General features: G+C 34.3%; 1 protein-coding gene across 2 annotated transcripts in view; it reads right to left on the reverse strand.

The window, feature by feature from the left end:
- The window catches only part of LOC148939324 (uncharacterized), a 47,345-nt gene extending 27,501 nt beyond the window's left edge, over window positions 1-19,844 (reverse strand). For both annotated transcript variants that reach the window (XM_089106769.1, XM_089106768.1), the window contains exons 1-4: window positions 19,709-19,844; window positions 8,538-8,784; window positions 5,768-5,906; window positions 4,142-4,280 (exon numbers count right to left, since the gene is read on the reverse strand). In XM_089106769.1, the coding sequence (XP_088962895.1) occupies window positions 4,142-4,280; window positions 5,768-5,906; window positions 8,538-8,784; window positions 19,709-19,826 (643 nt within the window). In that variant the 5' untranslated portion in view covers window positions 19,827-19,844. The remainder of the gene's footprint in view (window positions 1-4,141; window positions 4,281-5,767; window positions 5,907-8,537; window positions 8,785-19,708) is intronic.
- Window positions 19,845-22,175: the final 2,331 nt, after the last annotated feature.

Genomic DNA, 22,175 nt, shown 5'->3' on the forward strand with positions numbered 1-22,175 from the left:
GATATTTTTTAAAGAATATAACGTGTGAAGAAAAGAGCGTGCAAAGAAAACGTCAACCTGTGAAGAAAAGAACCTACGAATAAAATGTCAAGTAGTGAAGAAAGTTCAATATGTTTTAGCATTTTAAACCGAAAAAATAGCTGGTAGAGTGCGTTCAAGAAAACAATAAGATTAACATAAAGTTTATTACTCCAACAACAAAAACATCCAGCCTGAATACCCCACCCTTCCCCGCAAGGCTCTATCACCAGGAATACCGGGAGAAAGAAAAAACGAACATCAAAAATACTTTTACGGTTCTTTTAAAGGCACCAAAGGAGGGGAATTTTCTAGTCATCTCAGGGAAATTATACCAGGCAAAATGACAAGCATTCAGGGGGTTGAAGTCTGATCTGACAGATGAACTGAATGGAATCCAAAGACTATCATATACTGTTTTTGTAATATTACTGGGAAGACAATTTGTAGAATAGCCACAGACAAGAGACGATCTAGTTTTAAGGGCCGCTGGAATATACAATATTACTATTGATATAATATATTGATATTGATACTATTGATATAAGTAATAGAACTACTTGTTTCAGGGGTAAGATTTCTTGCTTTCTCATATATCATAGAGAGTGTAATCAGAAGGAAAGCAAATGTTGACATCCATATAGTGGGGCAATAAGAGACGTGAGACTGAATTATACTCTGAAACAAGATTTTTTTTAATTGACCCAAAAAAGCACGTTTGAGCTTTCTAAGATTTCCAAGATATCTCGGCATCATCATTTTAATTTGATTAATATGATGCCTAAAGGAGAAATTTTCATTGAGAAGAACATCCAGGAAACGAACAAAACGATCACTAGGTCCTATGAGATAACCTCTTCAAACATGAATCTACAAAAGTTGGAGGCAAGCGTGAGAAATAAACAAGAAAATCAGAAAGCTCGAATTAGCCCCATTTAATGTCAGGCAATTAGCATTGAACCGTAAAATTACTCCCCCAAACAAAATACTCAACTTGTTACGGATATCAGGCTCTGTTCTGACAGCAGTACCAAGGCTACTATCGTTAGTAAGGGTAACAAGAATGTCGTCACCAGCTGAATTAGATCTAACTGTGTGGGCATGGGAAGATTTGATGTGACATTGAAGACAGCAAACTGTTTATTTTCTGTTCATAGTCTAAAAATTAGATCAATAATGTAAATTAAGAACAGAGCCGGCCCTGGGATTGAGCCTTGTGGGACCCCAAACTCAACCTGAGACGGTGAGTGGAAAAAAGAAAATCAACGAAAATAAGCCTCTAAGGCAAATAAGAATCAACCCAAGCACTAGCATTCAATACTATACCATAATTAGATAGCTTGAAGAATATAATATGGAGGGTCAAGAAATTAAAAACTTTTTAGACGTCCAAAAATATAGCAGCAGGAATGAGACGAGAATCAAGAGTTGAATGTTAAAAAACGAAAAAAATTGCATAAACATGCGCAATTGAGTACTTTTCTCTGAAGCTACACTACATATGTGGCACCCTTCAGATATGCCACCCCGCTGTCAAGCAAAGTAACTGAGATATCTGCTTTCTCTTCTGTAAATATTGATGATCCTAAATATCCTGGAGAAAATTACTTCACTTGGGGCATGCAAATAGCAGACAATCCTTCTCTGTATGTGTACTACTGAAAATTCCTGAGCTTGCCAGAGCTGTACCACCATATATTTTTCAAACCACTAGGGATGACTATCCCAAAGGCTTCCAAGGAAAACTAGTTGCTTATACTCTGAAACAGGCAGAATAATATGTGGTCTAAGCTTACCAGAAATTTCAGAAACTCAAAAGGACGGTTTGGCAACGTTTCTGTTATTGGCTAAAGCAGAAAAAGTAAAAAAAAAATGGCAATTAAAAAACCGAACAGAAAGAGAAACTGATAAAAAAAACCTGTTTCAGTTTTTCCGTTTTTACCGAAATACAGAAACAATCTATTTTTACAAAAAAAAAAAAAAAAGAAGAAAAGAAAAAGAAAAAGGCCATTTTAACAGATATTTACAACAGAATAACCTTCAGGCTATTCTGTTGCAACATGCTAGGCTTGAAATATTTCAAATAGATGCAGATGAGATAGCTATCAAGTCTATGATGTAACTAAACTAGAAGTAGTTAAATATTTGCTTCTTGGTCATGCTATTTCGAGCTTTGATATTACAACCAAACTGTACAGGGTTGGGAAACCAGCCGTCTTGTGTCCACAATTGAAGATGCAGGTCTCAAGAAGTAAGAAGGATCTTACCATTCTAAGATCAAGACAATCGGAGTGTGAAAGCAGGAAAAACTGTACAAAGCAAAATCTAAAGAGAGGACTCTGACTGATGTATAGGTACACGAATTTAATACACATCTTGCAGCTGCCCGTAATTTAATCCAGGCAGAGCCATTAAATGCTGAAAAGAACTTCTTTTGTCGATCTAATTTGGAAGTCATGAAGTGGCAATATATATCTGCCTGATTAACCCTGATTACTGGGGTTGGAAGTTGTCTCTATTGAAAATGTATGTCTCGGCATTTTGAGAGCTAAATTACCAGCACCAGAGAATCTTCCGGAAGTGGTACAATGTCAGTGTACTAAGAGTTCCTTTATGTTTCTTTACTTTGATTTCTAATATATCAATATTGATTATGCACGTCCTTCCATAAATTTATAGGCTTCTTGGCCATAGACCAAAGGTGAACAGGTTATGGCCAAGTCAAATCCAAGTCCAGTTTAGCGTCTGTTCATGGGTGTATCTTTTCGATTTGAAGACATCAACAACAGCAGAATTAATTTTAAATGTACTGTTGCTCCGTCTGGACCTTGGCTAATCCTGGGCTCATTTTGGTCACAACATGGTTTTCAGCACTTGGCGATGCTTTTCTATCAACAAGAGTCGAAATCCTGCACAGACAATCTCCAGCCTATTACCTCCGACTCATTATAAATTCATGCCTACAAATATTATGCTACTAAGGGAAGGCAGCCCATGGTAGATATTTTCATAGCTCATTTAGATGCATCTGCTTTGAACTAAAATAGTTTTCATTTCAAATGTTTTCAAAGACCATGGGTAAATAAAACACTCAGAATTAATAACTGAAAATCAATTCTGGTTTGAAAATTAATGTTAAGAAGACTAAGTCAAGACTAGGAATAAGTGAAAGTGAAAAGGTGATATTGGGTAACGAGAAGATGGTTTAAGTGGACAGCTTTTCATGCCTAGGTAGTATTGTTAGTAAAGATGGTGGGCGCAGTGAAAACATTAAAAGTAGTATAGCCAAGGCCAGGGTGTTTTTTTCCACCGGTTAAAAATTTTTTGAAGAACAGGAAGATAAGTCTGCGAACAGAGACTATGATATTAAAAGCTACAGTGATGACAGTGATCAAGCATGGTTCTGGAGCGTGGGCACTCCGAATAAAATGGAGGAAGATTTACTAGATGTTTTCCAGAGAAATTGACTGACAGTATCTCAAACAGTAGGCTGTAAGAAAAACGTGGTTTATTTCCAAGAAAATTTGAGATGGCTAGGGCACGTTCTGCGGATAAAACATAACAGATTACCAAATATTGTTTTTGTCGGCCAACTGTCTAGGGCCAAACAAAAAGCAGGTCGAGCGTCCCTAGCTGTGATGGCCTCAGGCGGCTTGGTGCAGCAGTACACCAATATTTTCTGGCAACAGCTGGAGCTGGCAACATTTTATTGCAATCAAAACTGCTTTGAGAAAACACTAGTCAAAGATATTCCCTCGGCCCTTTTACACAGAATGACTTCTTTTTTCCAATTTTTTATGTCACTATTTACTTTCATTTAAAAACAAATATTTTCACCTAACTCTAAAAAAGAACTATTCACAGAATATACAAGAAAGTAAATTATGTTTGGTCAAGAAGGAGATTTAAATATACATGATACTTTATCCTGTTTCAAGTTTCAAGGGAGCGAGCCCCCCTTTGTGAACATGTTCATGCGAGTAAATATAGATTTTATAGGCGATTACAATAAACTTATGATATCTGTAAATAATTCAAAAATTAATGAGATGGAAGAACTTGGAATAAATAAGGATACACTTTGGGTTTACCTAGTACTAATTCATATGAAAATAAAATTTACCTGATAATGTGAGCTTTACAATAATATTTTCTTCTCTTAAAAAATCCTGTATGGCCTTACAGAGCTCTGTTCGACTTTCAGTTCGTGATGGAAAGTTAGTTATCTTTGCTTTACAGAATGTTGCGTCTACGTATATTGCCTGAAATTAGATACAATATATTCCAGCACAGCCACATTTAACCAAAACCCAATAAGATCTAACAAAATTTTTTCATGAGAAAATAAATTTTAATTTTTTGAATCTTTCTGTCTCTAGCGATAGGCAAACAGGAAACATAATTTCCCAGAGTATCAAAAATAACACTAATTTCCTCCACAGCATAGGCTTACTCTGTCGAATAGGGTAGACAGAGTTTCTAAAAAGAATTAGTTTCTGATTTTGAGAAATTAGAAACTGCATATTTTCAAGGTTGTCGTCAGCTCTGTGATACTCTATCAAGCTAAGTCATAGCAAACATCAGAAATAATCCTCAAAACCATTGTTCTATTTCGGTCAAAGAGCATGAAGAGTGTTGAGATCTGTTATGGTTCGATTTAGTTAGCAGCGAGAAGTTATTCCAGCTGACTAAGCAGTCTTGCTTTTCGCTCCAAATAACAAAAGAACCCTATGCTGGCTCAGGCATCTGCTTCAATTGCCGCGGGTTCGCTGATGGTCTGAAAGCCTGTCCGAGGTCCTCGCGTAGGCAAACATCACACTTAGTGAAGAAAAAGCACTCTCTACGGACCAAAGAGGATGAAGGAGGTAGACATGACTCTACGCCGGACATCACCTGGCAGGAGATACAAGTCAAGCAAGCCCAGTCAAGTTTCCACTATTGTAAAAATATTTTTGAAGGTTGGTATAAACTGAGTTAGGTTTTTAGTTAAAACTGCATTTTTAGTTAAAACTGCAAATGTAAATCGGTAAAGTGGTTTTTACTAAGCATGCAATTCATACAGTGTTTAGCCGGTATTAAGAAATTAAGTAGCGAGAAAAACAAGATTAACTATACTTAAAAGACTAAAATAGGTGATTAATATTAGAAAGAGCAAATAAAAAGAAAAGAAAAAAAATTTGGCTCAAAATCCAAGAGTTGCATGAGAAGAAAACAAAACGATGGGACAAACAAGGAAATAAGACACCATACAACAGTAATCAAATAAGGCCAAAATAGTGTTATTCCGACAGCCCCATACCATACGAAATTGGATAACTTCTGAATGAAGATTTCTCATTCAGCAACAGTTATTATCATTAAATAACACTTTTTAAAGCTAGTTTCCTTTCTGATCATACCAAAAGGAGATTAAGCAACTCAGCTGTGACCCTTCCAATGTTTAGTTAAGCCAAGAGCATTTTTTGCATCAGAAATGTACTTTTTATGTACGTGCGTAAAAAGAATTCGTTAATAGTATATTAATATTTTATTTATGCCCACTACAGAACAAATGAAGGTAGCGGAGTAAATAACCAACAAAAGAAAAAAAGAGAACACTTCACACAACTACATTACATACGCAAAATAATGATAATTGAGTTCAGGAATACACCCGAAACTTATAGGTACAAAACATAATGAAGATGGTGAAATTACTTTGACATTTTGTTTCGTGTATGGGAAGAAACTGAAAGTATTTGAACCAAACCTTGAACGTTTTGTATTCTCTTTCTTGAAATGGAAGACTTCCTTTTGTCCGGAAGCACTGAAATAAACGAGTTTCGCCAATGGGCATCCGGAAGTCACCAGTATAGAGTACATTACCATTTGGCCCCTCAAAGAGAAACCTGAAAGAAAGACTAGTAATGAGCAAAAAAAAGTTCACAAACCAAACCTTGCACGTCAAAAAAACTTAAAAAAACACATCAAATGTGTTTGTATGCATTTTTGTTACGACTTCCGGAATTACAAAATTTATATTTTCAGCAAACTCGGTCTGGTTGGGAGGATGCTGTAAAAAAAAATTTAAAGGACTTTAAAGAAATTTAAGGCCAGAACATAATTTGCACTTTACTGAAAAAAAAAACAAATGAATGTGCATTGTCAGGTTAATATACATATAATGATATTTAGTAATCAATATGTTAATATTATTTTATTTATTGAAGTTACAAAAGTAATAACGTTTATGTTGTTTCAGTAAATTGCAAATTTTGTTCTGGCCTTGAGAAGGCATATGGGGTTTAAGCCCTACTCATGTTGATTTCTTCCCGTTTTAAGTTTGACTCGGTTAATTATTGTAATTTCTGTTCGTTTTACTTTCATTTATTTATCGATGCTGATTTGTGGTAGTTTCATGCTTTATAGATTATCTGATTTTATTTTGCTCATTTTGGTTTAATGGAGTTCTTTACTTCTCTTTGAAAAACTTATTTTGTGGACAGTTTTCTTAATTAATTTATATATGTGGTCCAGTATCAATTGCTTTCATGTCTTTCTTGGTCAGCCACTTGGATTGATGTTATGTATTGTAAATAAATGAACTGAACTGAACCTTATCCCAACTAACCCAAACTTGGAATTTGGTCCACCTATTGTATTCGTGATTTATTTCCCGGTAAATTAAAGGCTACATATTGAGACCTGTAAATCCATGTTACCTAACAGCGAATGTCAATTAGTCTAACTAGGGCAAAGTTACAAGGGATACATTTTAGCTACATATATTGTCTTACCTAGTTTAATTAGTATTTAAAACCTTTTTAAAGAAAATAAATAGATAAGTCAAACTTTTTCATTAGAATGAAACACTTGAAAATTCTATTAAGAGCTCTTGTTATAAAATGGCACAAGCTTTCAACAAAGATAAGTGACAAAAATTTCTTAGAGCTCTGGAAGCTCAGTGTCGAAAAGGCAAATTTTTCTTGTACCACTATAAGTCATAATGAAAACCAGAAGTGGCGAAAAGCGAATAGAAAATATTACTGATATTTCGGGAAGGACATCCCTTTCATTGCAAGAAACAGAAGAAAGACGAAAAAATCAAAACAGTGAAAAGAAGGTTTATGTTAAACAAGGTTATTATTTCCTCTGTCCTTTATTTCTGTGCTTCTCTTTGTGCAAAAGACAGCTTGGAAGATACTGTTGCCAAAGTATTGGTACCCTTTTTGAGTACAAGTTTTTGTGACTATCTTAGTCCTTATTTTGTTTTGTGCTCATTGATGTATCGAACCAGTGAAGCTCCACAGTTTATTTACTCAGAAAGGCACATTGGGAAATATATGATCAGTAGTGACATTCAGAAACATAACTAAATGCACTTAAGCTGTGTAATATATCACAAAAAAGGTTCACAACTGGTCTGAAATTGATCAACTTTCAAGGCTTCGGAAAACTTCTTAGATAGAAGAGAAGGGCCAAGTCCCCCTTCCTCCAGAACCTTATATTGGCTGCAGAACTGATATTTGAACAGTAATGCTAACCTATTATGAGGATCATACCTAACATATTTTCTTAAAATAGAAACCCTATGCACATACAAGGAGAATCCCCTTAATAAGAAAAGAAAGCAACTACAACTAATGACTCACCGTCTAGTCTGTTCAAAGCTTCAGTCTCTACTCTCCCCTCAAGAAGTTCCTATTTCCTTTCTTATCACATCTTCCAACACCATTCTAGAATATTGGGTTATCTGTTTGGCCCTGAATGGATTGCCAAAAAAATCTGTAGTATATTATCATAAATTCCTAAAACCTGACATAAGCAGGGATTTTTTTTTCATTATAGCCTTAGAAAGTGAGGCTGAGTCAATCTTTTATAACGTTTAGGCCTATTCTTTTATATATGGTCTATTGAACGGCAACATAAAAGATCCTTAGCAAAAGTCTGTGAGAAATATCTGGCCAAACCTTTCGAAACCTTTCAAGGCACCCTTGTTTCAGACAGTGGCGTGATTTCGTCAAAATCTTGGGGGGGGGGCAAAGATGGAGTCTATTTTTCCAAATCAAGTGAAAATGACAATAAAAACTGAAAAATGAGCCATATGGTACCATGAAAGTAGGCCTACTATATAGTACTATAAAAGTACTATAAAAATACTTTATAGTCGCCTACTATAAAGGTAAATATGTACTAAAGAAAACTGATCCGTTCCTTTTGATGCTTAAATTATGTAAGCTCATCTTAGTTTTGACAATATTTTTGAAGAAACTAAATTTCAGCTGGGGGGCAGGACAAACCGAGGCCGGGGGGACAAACCAAGGTCTGGGAGGGGCAGTTGCTCCCCTGCCCCATAGCAAATTACGCCCCTGGTTTCAGAGCCCTGCTTGAACAATGTCATTATTGTGACTTTTAATTCCATTTCAAACAGCCTAGTCTCCTTAACAAAAAAATTCAACCTTATTACTGGGCCCTGAAATTTCCAAGCTTCCCAAGATTAATTTGTTTGCTTATAAGTTTATGTCTAAAAATACACTTACATAACAGAGCCAGGTATATGTGCATTTGGTATCAAAGTTACCATAAGTCGTACGTCTTGTCCATTTGAAAAAGTCACCAATCCAAATGGTATATAATCATAATATTCCAAAATAAACGGCTCCAATCTTTTGTATCGCCTGTCGCTTAAAAGAAACCATTTAGTGATCCTGCTACAAATTAGCTTCGCATCACCCTCTCGGGAAAGATAGTTGTAAAGCTCATCAGATCCCAGTCCATTCATGTGATCTAAAAGAGGCAGAAACAAATTATCTGCTCAGTGATTAATAACACACAATTTAAGGCCCAGTCACAACAGTGAGCCAATCATACTTTTCATAGAATTTTCTGGTTTCCTTTTGCTGAACAGGTAATTTTAATTGACTCAAGTTAGTACTCCCTAAATCTTGATATTAGTAAAATATCATTGTGAATAGACCCTCAACACCTCGTATCAAGGGTTTTCCAGTCATTAATATGGTTTGTGATCTACTACAGGCTAGATGTTGTGTTTACCACTGTGCTAGAAAAAATGACAAGCACAAGACATTAATTTCTAACATTCAGCAATTAAAAATTAATATCAAATAATTGAGAGGGGCATAGGCATGATTTTACTTTTGGGTGAGGGACAACATTCGGTTTAAAGAGGTGGGAGGTAACTTCGAAAAAATAATAGTCGGGTATAATTATTATAATGTGAGGTATCTAACTATAATTTTACCAACGTTTGGATCGCATAAGGTTCTGTGGATACATAATACCTTGCAAAAGACATTGGCGGTTTCTAATTATAATTATCATAGGAATATAGACAAGTATCTTCCTTGGTTCATGTTCACAAGAATGTCTACAAATAAAAAGAAGGTAGTGATGATAATAAACAATAAGTTATAATGCAGAAAATACACATTAAGACAACTATCAAATTGAATCTAAAAACACAACAATGCATTAACTATGCAATCTTATTGTAAGCATCATAATAAGAATATTTTTTTCTTTATCATTATCCATTTTACCATCATTAGGTTTATGTTTCTTCTCAGACTGTTCTTAGCACAGAAAACAATGTTTAACTCATCAATTAAATTTGGGCAATTGCAATTTAAGTTGTCTTTGCCAACCAGATCTCTACCATCACCAGCAACTAGTGTAATAAGCTAACTAATTAAACAAGAAACTGATAAAATGCTAAGACGCAAAAATAAAAATTGTAAGGTTTTGAATTGCAAGGTTTGAAGGTGTTTAAAACACCTTCCCAGGGAATAATTTGGGTTCTTAGTTTATTTCTATTTGGATTCTTGGAAAGTATAAACAAAATAAAATTGAATATTTGATATGGTATATAATAACATTAATTGTTGAAAGATCCATCAGTTCAAAATCTTATTTAACTGTAATTTTATTTTCATTTTTAAAACTGTAAGAACTAGAAAAGAAAATTTTTGTAATATAAATAGTTTTCAATGAATCACCAATAACGCACTAGACCTTTTGTTTTTACAACTACAGAAGGGGATACCATCCAAACTCGTGTTTGTAAAGAAACTATATTTGTCTCGAACAATCTTAGATAGAACGAATGGGTTAAATTAAACAGTCGATGCATAATGATATGAATTGTTGAAAGCTCATCAGTTAAAAATATTATTGTAATTTTAACGTTTATTTTCAATATTCAGTACAAAAGAAAATATTTGTAATATAATTCGTTTTCAGTAAAGTGCCAATGACAAAGTAGGTTTTAGACTTTTACAGTGAGAGAAGGAAGCAATACCCAAGCTCTTGCTTGTAGTGATTTTTTGTTTGTTTCAAGCTTGATTTGCATATTCAATTTAAGTGAAACTCGTTTTAAGATTGATTTATTCATTTATATTAGTATCAATTGTATGTTGGTTTGTATTGATAGTTTATCTAATTTCTGTTCATTTTGGGTTTAATTTATCCTTTAATAGTAATTTCTGGTTGTTTTGAGTTTGAATTTTAACAAATATTTTTATTTGCTGATCTTAAGTTTAAAATAGCCTTTATTTTTCTTTGAAATACTTCTTTTTCGGAAAGTTTTTTTTTAATAATTTTTGTTTGTTTTTGATTGCAAAAAGTTTCAAGTTTTTAAAAATTCCGTATTACAAAATCAAACTTTTTTTCAACATTAAATGTTCATCAAAGTATCAAACCTAGTATTAAAGGAACAATTTTAAAGTAAAAAAATAACAAAGTAAAGAAAACATCAAAGTAAACAAGATATCAAAGCAGTGGCAGATCCAGGGGCCACCCCCTCATAAAAAGGTAACTAGAACTTTCAATTTCAAATCAAATGAGCCACTTCTGGAGTTTACACAACCTCTCCTTATACAAAAACCTTATATGCCCTGTGGCATAACTTAAAACACTTGCCCCTGGGCTCTGGGGGTTTGTGTTGACCTTGGACTTTTTAATATCTGATTGTTGAACTATTTTTAACAAAATGGCTATTTCAAAATTTTTATTGGATGGGTTTGGGGAAAAAGGGCGTAGGGGAAGAGCTAATTGCCCTTTGATCTCTTTTGACTCTTTAAAAATGAACTAGAACTTTCAGTTTTCAATCAAATGAGCCCTCTCTGAAGTTTATACGAGTATCCCTTCTATAAGAACCATACATGCCCCTAGGGCATATCATAAAAAACCAACAAAGAGAAAAATCTCTATAAAAAAAAACAAAAAAAAAAAAAAAAAAAAAAAAAAAACAAAAAAACAAACGAGACTGTAGCCAGTGGAGAGAAAAGAAAACAACAGAAAAAAAACAACGCGGATATTTCGCCTGTATACAAACAAGGCGTCTTCAGCACGAAAGACACAAAAAAAAACAAGATAAAAATAAAACCCAATAAAACCACCATCAAAAAAAAAAACAAAAATGTACAATCGGCGCAAACTAATCCACGTAGGGAAAAGATGCTAATATAAGTTACTTCAGTGAGGACACCAGAGTAACTGAGGAAAAATAAAAAAACTGTAAATTACTTTAATTATTCAGTTGCGAAATAATCCTTTTGTTAGCTATTACTGAAGCAAATCGTTTTGGTCTAACAGGTAAAATAGTCCCCTGGTGATTATTTAAAATCTTTACTCCCTTATTGACAATTGATTCACTCTTTAGAAGGTTATCATAAATTGGGTCAATATTTAAATTACCCGTGTCCCTATTTATGGAAAGGTTAGCAAACATATGTTTTTTAATTTCTAGGGCGTCCCGGGCCCATTGGGTGTAACCCTTATCATTAGAAATAGCCAAGGCGTCATCAAATTTTACAAAATGATCTGGTTGAAGCCAACTATGCTCTGCTAAAGCTGAAACGAAAGTTTCTGGAGGCTTGCTTAATTGTAGGGTTTTTTTATTGAATTACGGTGTTCAATAAACCTTTCAACAAATTGTTGGTGAGTCCTACCAATATAGAACTTCCCACAAGAACACGGAATTTTATACACCCCACTTACTAAATTTCCCCGAGTTAAATCCTTACCAGAACTAAAAAAACTACTCATTGGCCTCAGCGATTGGAAACATGTATCAATACCAAATTTACGTAAAACCCGTGAAAGTTTCTCCCCCAAACCAGGTACATATGGTAATGAAATGAAGGTTTTTGATACAACTAAATCTAAAGACTGAGAAACCTCAATAACCCTACTGCTATGTTTGGCCCGTCTATTTTCAATTATTTTATCAATGAACTTAATTGGATAACTATTACAAAATAAAATATCCCTCAAGTATAACAATTCCGAATCCAGAAATTCCTGGGAACAGATTTTAAAGGCTCTATCCACTAGTGAAATTACAACCCCCTTTTCACCGACATAGGGTGGCAAGAATGAAAATTTAAATACCTATCATTGTGCGTAGGTTTTCTGTAAATCGAGAAAAGTAAATGGAAATCCCTTTTAATTAATAAAATATCCAGAAAAGGTAATTTATTATTATCCTCAAATTCAAGTGTAAATTTAATATTATTATCAAAACTATTTAAATGCTTACAAAAAAGGTCTAAGGAGTCCAACCCATGTTTCCAAACGCATACCACATCATCCATGAAACTACCCCAGAAACAAGGGGAGATTCTAAAACTGTTTATAGCGGAGGTTTCAATAGCATCTATGAATAGATTTGCCAATAAAGGAGAGAGAGAAGCCCCAATAGGTAGCCCAAAAAATTTGTCTATAAAAATCCCCTCAAAAACCAAAACAGAAAAAAAATTCATTTACCAGAATAATTGGTCTCATAATGACATCAATATCCAAACTGGCTAACCTCACAATCTGTATTAAATTAGAGTGTTTTTCTAATTTACTTTTTAAAATATCCTCGCATCTTTTTAAATCACAATTTGAATACATGGACACAACATCAAAACTGCAAAGAATTGAAGTCTCCTCCAGCGTGAAATTTCGCAATTTATTAGTAAGATCATTCGAATTTTTTAAATATGATTTTTGTGTTCCCAAAAGTGGACGCAAAGCTACCGACAACCATTTTCCTAATTTTGAAACAGGTGACAGACAAGTTGACACGATGGGGCGGAGGGGGGACCCAGTCTTATGAATCTTAGGTAGACCATAGATCTTGGGTGCTGAACAACCCCTAGGATAATATTTGTTATAAAACTGTGGGGTAATGTGAAAATTATTTTTCATTGACTCTAATTCCTTTCTTGTTGATTCTACATATTTATCTGTAGGATCAAAATCAAGTTTTTTGTATGTAATAGTGTTCAAAATAATGGATTTCATTTGATTATTATAATCTTCAGTGTTCATAATTACGATCGTGTTTCCCTTATCGGCTCTGGTGATAGTAAAGAATTTATCCTTTTTCAAATCAGAAAGTATTTTAATGTCATTTTTTTGTAAAATGTCTTTACCAATGAAGTTCATATTAAAGGTGTTTAGTTTTCTTACGATCTCAGCTCTGAGTTCTTGAGGAGTATCAACCTTATCTATAGAAGCCATAATTCCTGACTCCACCTTTGAAATTATTTTTTGAATAGGAGACTGGTGTTGGAAAACAGAACTTTGAACCTTTCAACAAATCGGCTTCCTGTTGAATATTAAGAGTTTTCGAAGAACAATTTTTAAGTGCGGGACCCAGACAAAAACAATGATAAAAAACATCTGAATCTTGGAACTTTCCAAACAAAAGTTTATTAAACGTGTGAAACAATCAAACCTTGGACAAATGAAAATCATGGTAAAAAAATCTCAGGGGTATTTCCTTAATTCGTATAAAAATATCAGATGGATGTTTATTTCTTAAAAAATTTTCAACAGAATTTAAGTCCTTAGACAGTTGAAAACGTCTCTGTTTTTGTTCATAAATTAAGTGATTTAAAGCTACTAGGCTTAATTTGTTTTTTAATTTTGTTTCATTTTCAGTTCCAAAATAGGTACATATTTTAAAATATTTCTGAATCACTGATTCCTTCTTGCAATTTTTTTAAGAAAATTTGTTGGTTTTATTGGTTTTTAGTTTTATCTTGTTTTTTTTTTGTGTCTTTTGTGCTGAAGACGCCTTGTTTGAATACAGGCGAAATATCCGCGTTGTTTTGTTTCTGTTGTTTTTCTTTTCTCTCCACTGGCCACAGTCTCGTTTGTTTGTTTTTTTTTTAGAGATTTTTAGATTTGTTGGTTTTTTGTCATGGCTGGCCGCTTCGGCTTAAGATCTTTCATAGGGCATATCATACAATGCCTGTCTCCAGGCCCTGGGGGGGGGGGTTGTGTTGACCCTGGAGTTTTTATATCTGATGTTTAATCTATTTTTAACAAAATGGTCATCTCAAAAAAATTTATTGGATAGGTTTGGGGGGAAAGGCGTGGAGGCAGGAGGGGCTATCTGCCCTCCAATCTCTTTTGACTCTGAAAAAGTCAACTAGAACTTTCAATCTCCAATCAAATGAGCTCTCTCTGAAGTTTATATGTGCATCCCTTCTATAAGAACCATATTTGCCCCCAGGGCATAATTTACAATGCCTACCCAGGGTCCTGGGGGGTTGTGCTAACACCAAATTTTTTGTTATCTGATCTTTGAATTATTTTTAACAAAAATATCATCTCAAAATTTTTATTGGATGGGTTTGGGGGGAAAAGGAGTGGAGGTGTAGGGGCTAGTTGCCATCCAATCACTTTTCACTCTTAAAAAGTAAACTCGAACTTTAAATTTCCAATCAATTAAGTTCTTTCTGAAGTTTATACAAGCATCCCTTCCATAAGAACCATATATGCCCCAAGGCATAGCTTACAACAACTGCACTTGGGCCCTGGGGGGTTGTGTTGACACCAGTTTTTGTTATCTGACCTTTAAACTATTTTTAAAAAAGTAGGTATCTCAAGATTTTTATCTTATGCATTTGGGGAGAAAGGGCATGGGGGGGGGGCTAGTTGCCCTCTGACCTCTTTTGACACTTAAAAAGTGAACAGGGACTTTCCCTTTCCAAACAAATCAGCTTTGTCTGAAGTATATACAAGTATCAGTTCCATAAGAACCATATATGCCCCAGGGCATAACTTAGAACACCTGCCCTGGCTCCTTGGGGGGGGGGAATGTTGACACAGGAAATTTCGTTTTGACCCTTGAATTATTTTTTTAAAAATGGCTATCTCAAAATTTTTATCTGCTGTATTTGGTGGAAAAGGGGCGTTGGAGGGGGGGGGGGGCTAGCTGCCCTCCAATTACTTTTGATTCTTAAAAGAAGTGAACTACAACTTTCAATATCCAATCAAATGAGCCCTCTCTGAAGTTTATACAAGTGTCCCTTTGATAAGAACCATAAATGTCCAAAGGGCACAACTTAGAACACCTGCCCACAGGCCCTAGGGGCTGTGTTGACGTCAGAGTTTTTGGTATTTGACTTGAACTATTTTTAACAAAATATCTATCTCAAAATTCTATTTGAAGCATTTGGGGAAAAAAGGGTGGGGGGGTCTAGCTGCCCTCCATTCACTTTTGACTCTTAAAAAGTGAACTAACCAAACATCAGATTTTAGCTATCTGACCTTTGAACTATTTATAACGAAAAGCCCTGAGTTTTTGTTATATGATCTTTGAACTATTTTTAACAAAATGGCCACCTCAAAATTTTATCAGATGTATTTGGGGAAAGAACACCATTGGTGGGGGGTGGGCTTTCCTCCAATCACTTTTGACTCTTAAGAAGTGAACTAGAACTTTCAATTAGCGTAACTTACAATGCCTGCCCCTGGGCCTTAAGGTGTTGTGTTGACATCAGATTTTTGTTATCTTTGAGCTATCTTTAACATAATGGCTATCTCAAAAGTTTTATCTCATATATTTGTGGGGAAAAGGCATGGAGGGGGGACTAGTTGCCCTCTGATCTCTTTCAACTCTGAAAAAGTGAGCTAGAACTTATTTGCCCCCAGGACATAACTTAAAATGCCTGCCCCTTGGCCACGGGGAGTTGTGTCAGCCCCAGAGATTTTTTTTATATGATCTTTGAACTATTTTTAACAAAATGGCTACCTCAAAATTTTATTGAATGTATTTGGGGAAAAAAGGATGTGGGGGCTAGCTGCCCTCCAATCACTTTTTAATCTTAAAAAGTGAACTAGAACTTTCAATTTCCTATCAAACGAGCCCTCTCTGAAGTTTATAAAAGCATCCCTTCTATAAGAGCCTTATATGCCCCTAGGACATAACATACAACACCTGCCCCTGGGCCCTGGGTGGTTGTGTCAACCCTGGACTTTTTTTTACATGATCTTTGAAGAATTTTTAACAAAATGGCTGCCTCAAAATTTTTATCTTGTTTTGTTTTCTGACCTTTGAACTAATTTTAACAAAATGTCTATCTCAAAATTTTTATCTGGGGGGGGGGGGTAGCTGCCTTTTGATCACTTTCGACTCTTAAAAAGTGAACTAGAACTTTCAGTGGCAGTCCAGGGGAGGGGCGAGGGGGGAGTGCGCCCCTCCCCCTAACATAGTCTAAAGTAGTGTAGTTTACTTAATTAACACAAGTTTGCACTAATTAAACCTGCTCCTAATGCAAGTTTATTGGATCAACCTATTTTGCCCCCCCCCCCTAAAACAAATCCTGGATCCACTTCTGAGAACTTTCAATTTCGAATCAAATGAGCCCTCTCTGAATTTTATACAAGCATCCCTTCCATAAGAACTTTATATGCCCCCAGGACATAAATTACAATGCCTGTCCCTGGGTTCTGGGTAGTTGTGTTGACATCAGAGTTTTGTAATCTGACCTTTGAACTATTTTTAACAAAATGCCTATCTCAAAATTTTTATCTGACTCATATGGGGAAAAAGGCATGGGGGGCTAGTTGCCCTCCAATCTCTTTTGACTCTAAAAAAGTGTACTGGAACTTTTCATTTCCAATTAAATGAGCCCTCTCTGAAGTTTATACAAGCATCCCTTCTATGAGAACCCTATTTTCCCCCAGGGCATAACTTGCAACACCTGCCCCTGGGGGATTGGGTCAACCCTGGAGTTTTGGTTATATGATCTTTGAACTATTTTTAGCAAAACGGCAACCTAAAAACTTGTATTGGCTGTATTTGGGGAAAAAAGGGCATGGGGGGTTAGTTACCCTCCAATCACTTTTCATTCTTAAAAAGGGCACTAGAACTCTCAATTTGCAATTGAATGAGCCCCCTTTGAAGTTTATACAACAACACCTTCCATATGAAGTGCCTCAGGGAAAAAATAGTAAATAAATAATAAAACATAGGAGCTGTATGGCCTTTACTATTGGCAATACTATACTATTGCCTCTGATAAGAGGTTTAAAACACCTTACCAGGGAACAATTTGGGTTCTTAGTTTATTCCTGAAAGTGTCATTCTCTTAAACCAACTGCTTTCCAAGAGATAGAAAAGCTAAACATCTTGAATTGTATCATTAGCCCTAACATAAAATAAGGTTGAATTTATTGGCTAGGAGACAATTTACCCCCCCCCCCCCTCTCTGTCTTCCTAATGAGACCAGATACCCCTAGACTATATGTAAAAGCTTGTTCACTTTTTTCATTTGGCTTTATCTGCCATTATTTATTTATTAGTGTATATAATGGTAAGTTAATACTTGTCTTATATAATACAAACACTCATTGCAATAGTAAGAACACTAAAAACTAGCTATCACAAAATAAGAAACAGAAAATAAAGTAAAAACCAAAGAAACAGGTTACCAGTAGAAATTAACAGCTTTGTAGATCAAAACATGCCAATAAAATAAAAGCCTTAACCTACTATTAGATTCCTTATTTAATGCTCTTTACATATATTAGGCTATACTCATTTTTATTCCAATTCACCCCCTCCCCCCTGGTTGTCCAAGATATAGCCCTAGATAATAGCTTTCTTTACTGTTTTTCATCTTGTGATATGCTGTTCTGTGTTTGTTAACAAGCAGCTGTAATCTTGACTTAAGAAAACATAGTGTGCACAGTAAAATAGAATTAAGTTTGAATAAAAATATTATTTGAAAATGTGGACAACAATGGAGAGAAACATTACAATTTGCTTATTAAGAACATGATGCTTATTATTAATTGATAATTCTACTCTTTCCTTTTAGTTTTGTATATATTCCTGGGCTCTATCAAGGGCAATCAAGGAGGAGGTGCATTATCACAAACATAAATATGGTATTTAGAAAGAGCATAAAATAAGGAATCTAGTGGTAATGCTCAATTTTTATTCATACATTTCCTTCTGTTGAACCTTTGACATACTCTGCTATCAAAATAGGGTAAATATCTACCAAATCATATTATTCACTTACGAACACAATAAACATACCATCCACTACCTTTTTTATGCTCTTTCTAAATGTAAAACTCATTTTTGTCGGAAATGTATTTCACTCCCATCCCTAGCCTATATACTAATTCTTGGTACTTATTTGCATGTTAGGGGGTGGAGGTAAAGTTTAAATTTACCTCCCATTTACACCAGAAATAAAATTTGCCCCACCCCCTTAATGTACAAATATATATCCTGAATTGGTAGGCTATATAGTGGTGGGGGTTAAAATTCATTTCCTACAAAAATGATTATTATATTTGGAAAGAGCATAAAAAAAGGCATCAAGTGGTATATTCACTTTATTTGTCAGTCAATAATACGATTTGGTAAAAATTTACCCAAAATAGACTTATAAATATTTAAAACTTTATAAATCAGAACAGAGCAAAGGTACAAGTCTCAAGAGCACTTTTTGTGCCTTATTTGAGTAGTTGATACATTTTCTGGAGGTCTTATATTTATAAAAAAAAATATTGTAGCCTATAAGGTCATTAAAGGTCAATATTCTTTGAGGTGGAAGGATGGAGATAGGTAGGTGGAATAATTGTAGTATTGGTCCTCTACATAAGGAAACATGTAACAAAAACCAAACTTACTTAAAAATATGGAAAATAATCTTAGTTAGCATATTTTGCAAGGGGAGAATCCTTATCTTCACTTCTTTTTCAAGTTTTACTATCATACTTTTAAATATTTGTGTCCATTCCCTAAGTCTTGAAATTTTTTTATAAAAAAACACCCAAGTGCCATCTTACCAACCTAACCTGACTTATATAATCTAACCTAATATAGATTATTTTAAAACAAAAAATGAAGTTGAATTCAAGCTTATTTTTCAGGATTTTGTTAAAATAAAATTGTAGAACAGTGAAAGAAGTGAAGTTAAAGGTTCTCCTCTTGCAAAAAATGTTAATTACAATTACTCTGCATATTATGAAGTAAGAATTGCTTTCTTAACTTGTTTCCTTAGGCTATACAGAGGACCAGCCCTATGTTTATTCCAGCTGTACTACTTTAATATGCCTTCATACCAAATCTGTGAGGCTCAAAACACTTTAATTTTGTTTCATTTCAGCAGTAGCTCTGTTTCTCAAGGTTTTATTTTAATAATACATAGCCTAGATATGTTGTAATCCAATATTTCAGTTAAAGATCTAGATTACTTTCTACTACCCTATCTATCTGGTAGGCTAGTACTAGTAGGCTAGTATCCTACTACAATAACAGTAGCTATTAGAGGTTAATTTTGAAAGGTTGAATAGGGATTTAAAGGATAGCCTAGGTTTCTTCTTATGATTTTTGTCCTATAGTTTAATTTTACAAATAATTGATCTAGGTTTATTTCTTAATTCTAACCTGTGTGAAAATGACTTAAGAACAGATATTTCCATGATTTGTTTCGTAGAAGTTGACCTTCAAAATTATCAATTAAAAAATGAGGATATTCTTCAAGAATGCCACCAAAAGAGCTCATTTCATCAATTTCATATTTGATGCCTAAACAGACTATGCTGCCGTAATCTTAGCTAGCTGGGCAATATTCCATTGGTTGTGTCTGTGGTTGAAACTTTGAAAAATGTTGTGGGATGACGAAACTAGCCAAGATTATGGCATCATGTCAGATACTCTAATTTGGTGCCAAATATGAAATTCATGAAATGGATCTTTTGGTGGCATTCAAGGAGAATAATCTCATTTTTAATTGATAACTTAAATTATCTGATGATGTACGCGCTGAGTTAGTTATTTTTATGTAACATAAAAATACTAGAAATAGTGATAAATCCCTAGGGTGGGCAACCATGCTGCAAAATAACATTATTACATTATACCGAGTAACATGCAATTCAATTTTTACATTTTTTGTATCGTACATTACTCAGTCAATTGGGCTGCAAATGCAGAGGTGTGTCTAAAAGGAAGCAGGCTATTATTTCTTGCTGTGGCTTAGGCTATGTCTTATTTTCCTTGGGCAATCCTTCTGCAACCTTTATGGCAAGGGGTCTTTGATCTGTAGATTTATCTATCTTTATTTTTGTGTCTCTATTTTTTGGTCATTTTTGTGTTTTCCGTATTGTACTTTGTTTCAGTTTTGACATCTCTATCTATTATATATTTCACCATCATCCCCACGAAATTGTGGTAATCATTAGAATACAAGTAAATTTTCAGTACAGCAAGTAATGGTAATATATGCAATTTTCACCGTTCAAAGAAAATTCAAGTTTATCATTGCATTTTCTTTGATAAGACTGAACCTAGATACTTTGCAGTCCCTCTTTCACGTCCTCTAAAAGAAACATCTTCAAAAATTGAAGAAATAAATCTTTTATTTGTTTTTTGTCTTGAATTTCTTTGTAACCAGCATTAATTTTTTAATGCCTCACAAGAACAAAATGTTTCCTCTTTACAATCCTTATTAACATAATTTTACTTTTCAAGTCTGTTTTGTAACTAGGATGTTTGAAAGGCCGAATCTATAAACAAAAATGTAGGTATCAGTAGTAAATCTCAAATATAAGCAATACTTCACACCAGAAGATGTTTTTTATTCAACAAAAATAAATTTTAAAATACTTATTCTGTTCTTAGATTAGGCTTTTACTGGTACAACACTCATTTTGAAATAATTTTCCTCATGTAAATAGTTGAGAATAAAAATGATGATGAGGATAAATGAGAATGCTAACACTAAATGGCGGGAATACTAAAATAATGGGAATAAATAGCTTTAAATTTCATGAAGCCTTAATATATTCAAGCAACTAATCCTTTCGCCATCAAACCGCACGATGAAGCAAACCATTTTTCCTATAACAGTGTCTACATCGATATAAAGGACCCAAAAAAATTATGGGGACTGAACGCGAGAAGTCGTTGATGGCCGATTTTTAGCCAGAGTTTCCTACTATGTCTTTCCGCAAAAGATTGTCATGGTAGAACTTTTAAACAGATTAAAGACCGCATTATCTTTGTTTAAAAGATCAATGACTTCTTTCATTCTCTGACCCCAAGTTCCATTTATGAGCTAAGAGTCACGAATCTTCAGCAATTCTATGAACACAATGACTCTAGTATATGGGATGAGCCAAAGATGAAGCAAGATTGACGGTCCATATCAAGCGTAATTTTTCCTGAATGCTTGAATCTTTTTTATTTGGACGACTTCGACATAGCGGTGTATTGGCACATGTCCTTACATTAAAACATTTTTCTGAATGAGCAATGTTTATGAAGGTTTCTAAAATGGTTCAATACTTTTTCCTCTGCCAGTATGAAATGTCATTACTAAGCGCCTTTTTGTTGTTTTAAAGGAAATTAAATCTGTCAGGTGAATTACTTAGTTTGACAACTCTTTTGTCGACATTAAATGTCAGATGCAGCCTGAAACATCAGCAAAAAATTAGTTGTTGCCATGACAAGGTGCAGTTAAAACTAAAAGTTGACCGATATGGATTTTTGGGTTCCGATAACCATATATAGGGAAAAAAACGAAATATCGATTACTTGCAAAACATAAAGTAGGTACGAGTGGTAAAAAAAATAAGCCTTATTTGTTGTGCCAGAAGCTTTACTGATAAAATTCGTGATGAAGGTTGCTGTAAACAACGTAAAATTTGCCAATTTGACTAAACTTGCTGGGTGACTTAATGTATTTTTGTGCATAGGCCCGACAGATTTTACCAGGAGTAATTATTCATAAGACAGTTGTAGCGATCTCCCTGAGTTCTTTTATTTTTTAGCTTCAAAAACCGTCAAGCTAAGAGTTTATACTATACACAATAGATTTATAAAATAGCAACAAACTCGTTATTTATTCATG

The sequence above is a fragment of the Artemia sp. Qi Xiang Cuo genome, chromosome 21, assembly GCF_049724085.1.
Source record: "Artemia sp. Qi Xiang Cuo chromosome 21, ASM4972408v1, whole genome shotgun sequence".
Taxonomy (NCBI): Eukaryota; Metazoa; Arthropoda; class Branchiopoda; order Anostraca; family Artemiidae; genus Artemia; species Artemia sp. Qi Xiang Cuo.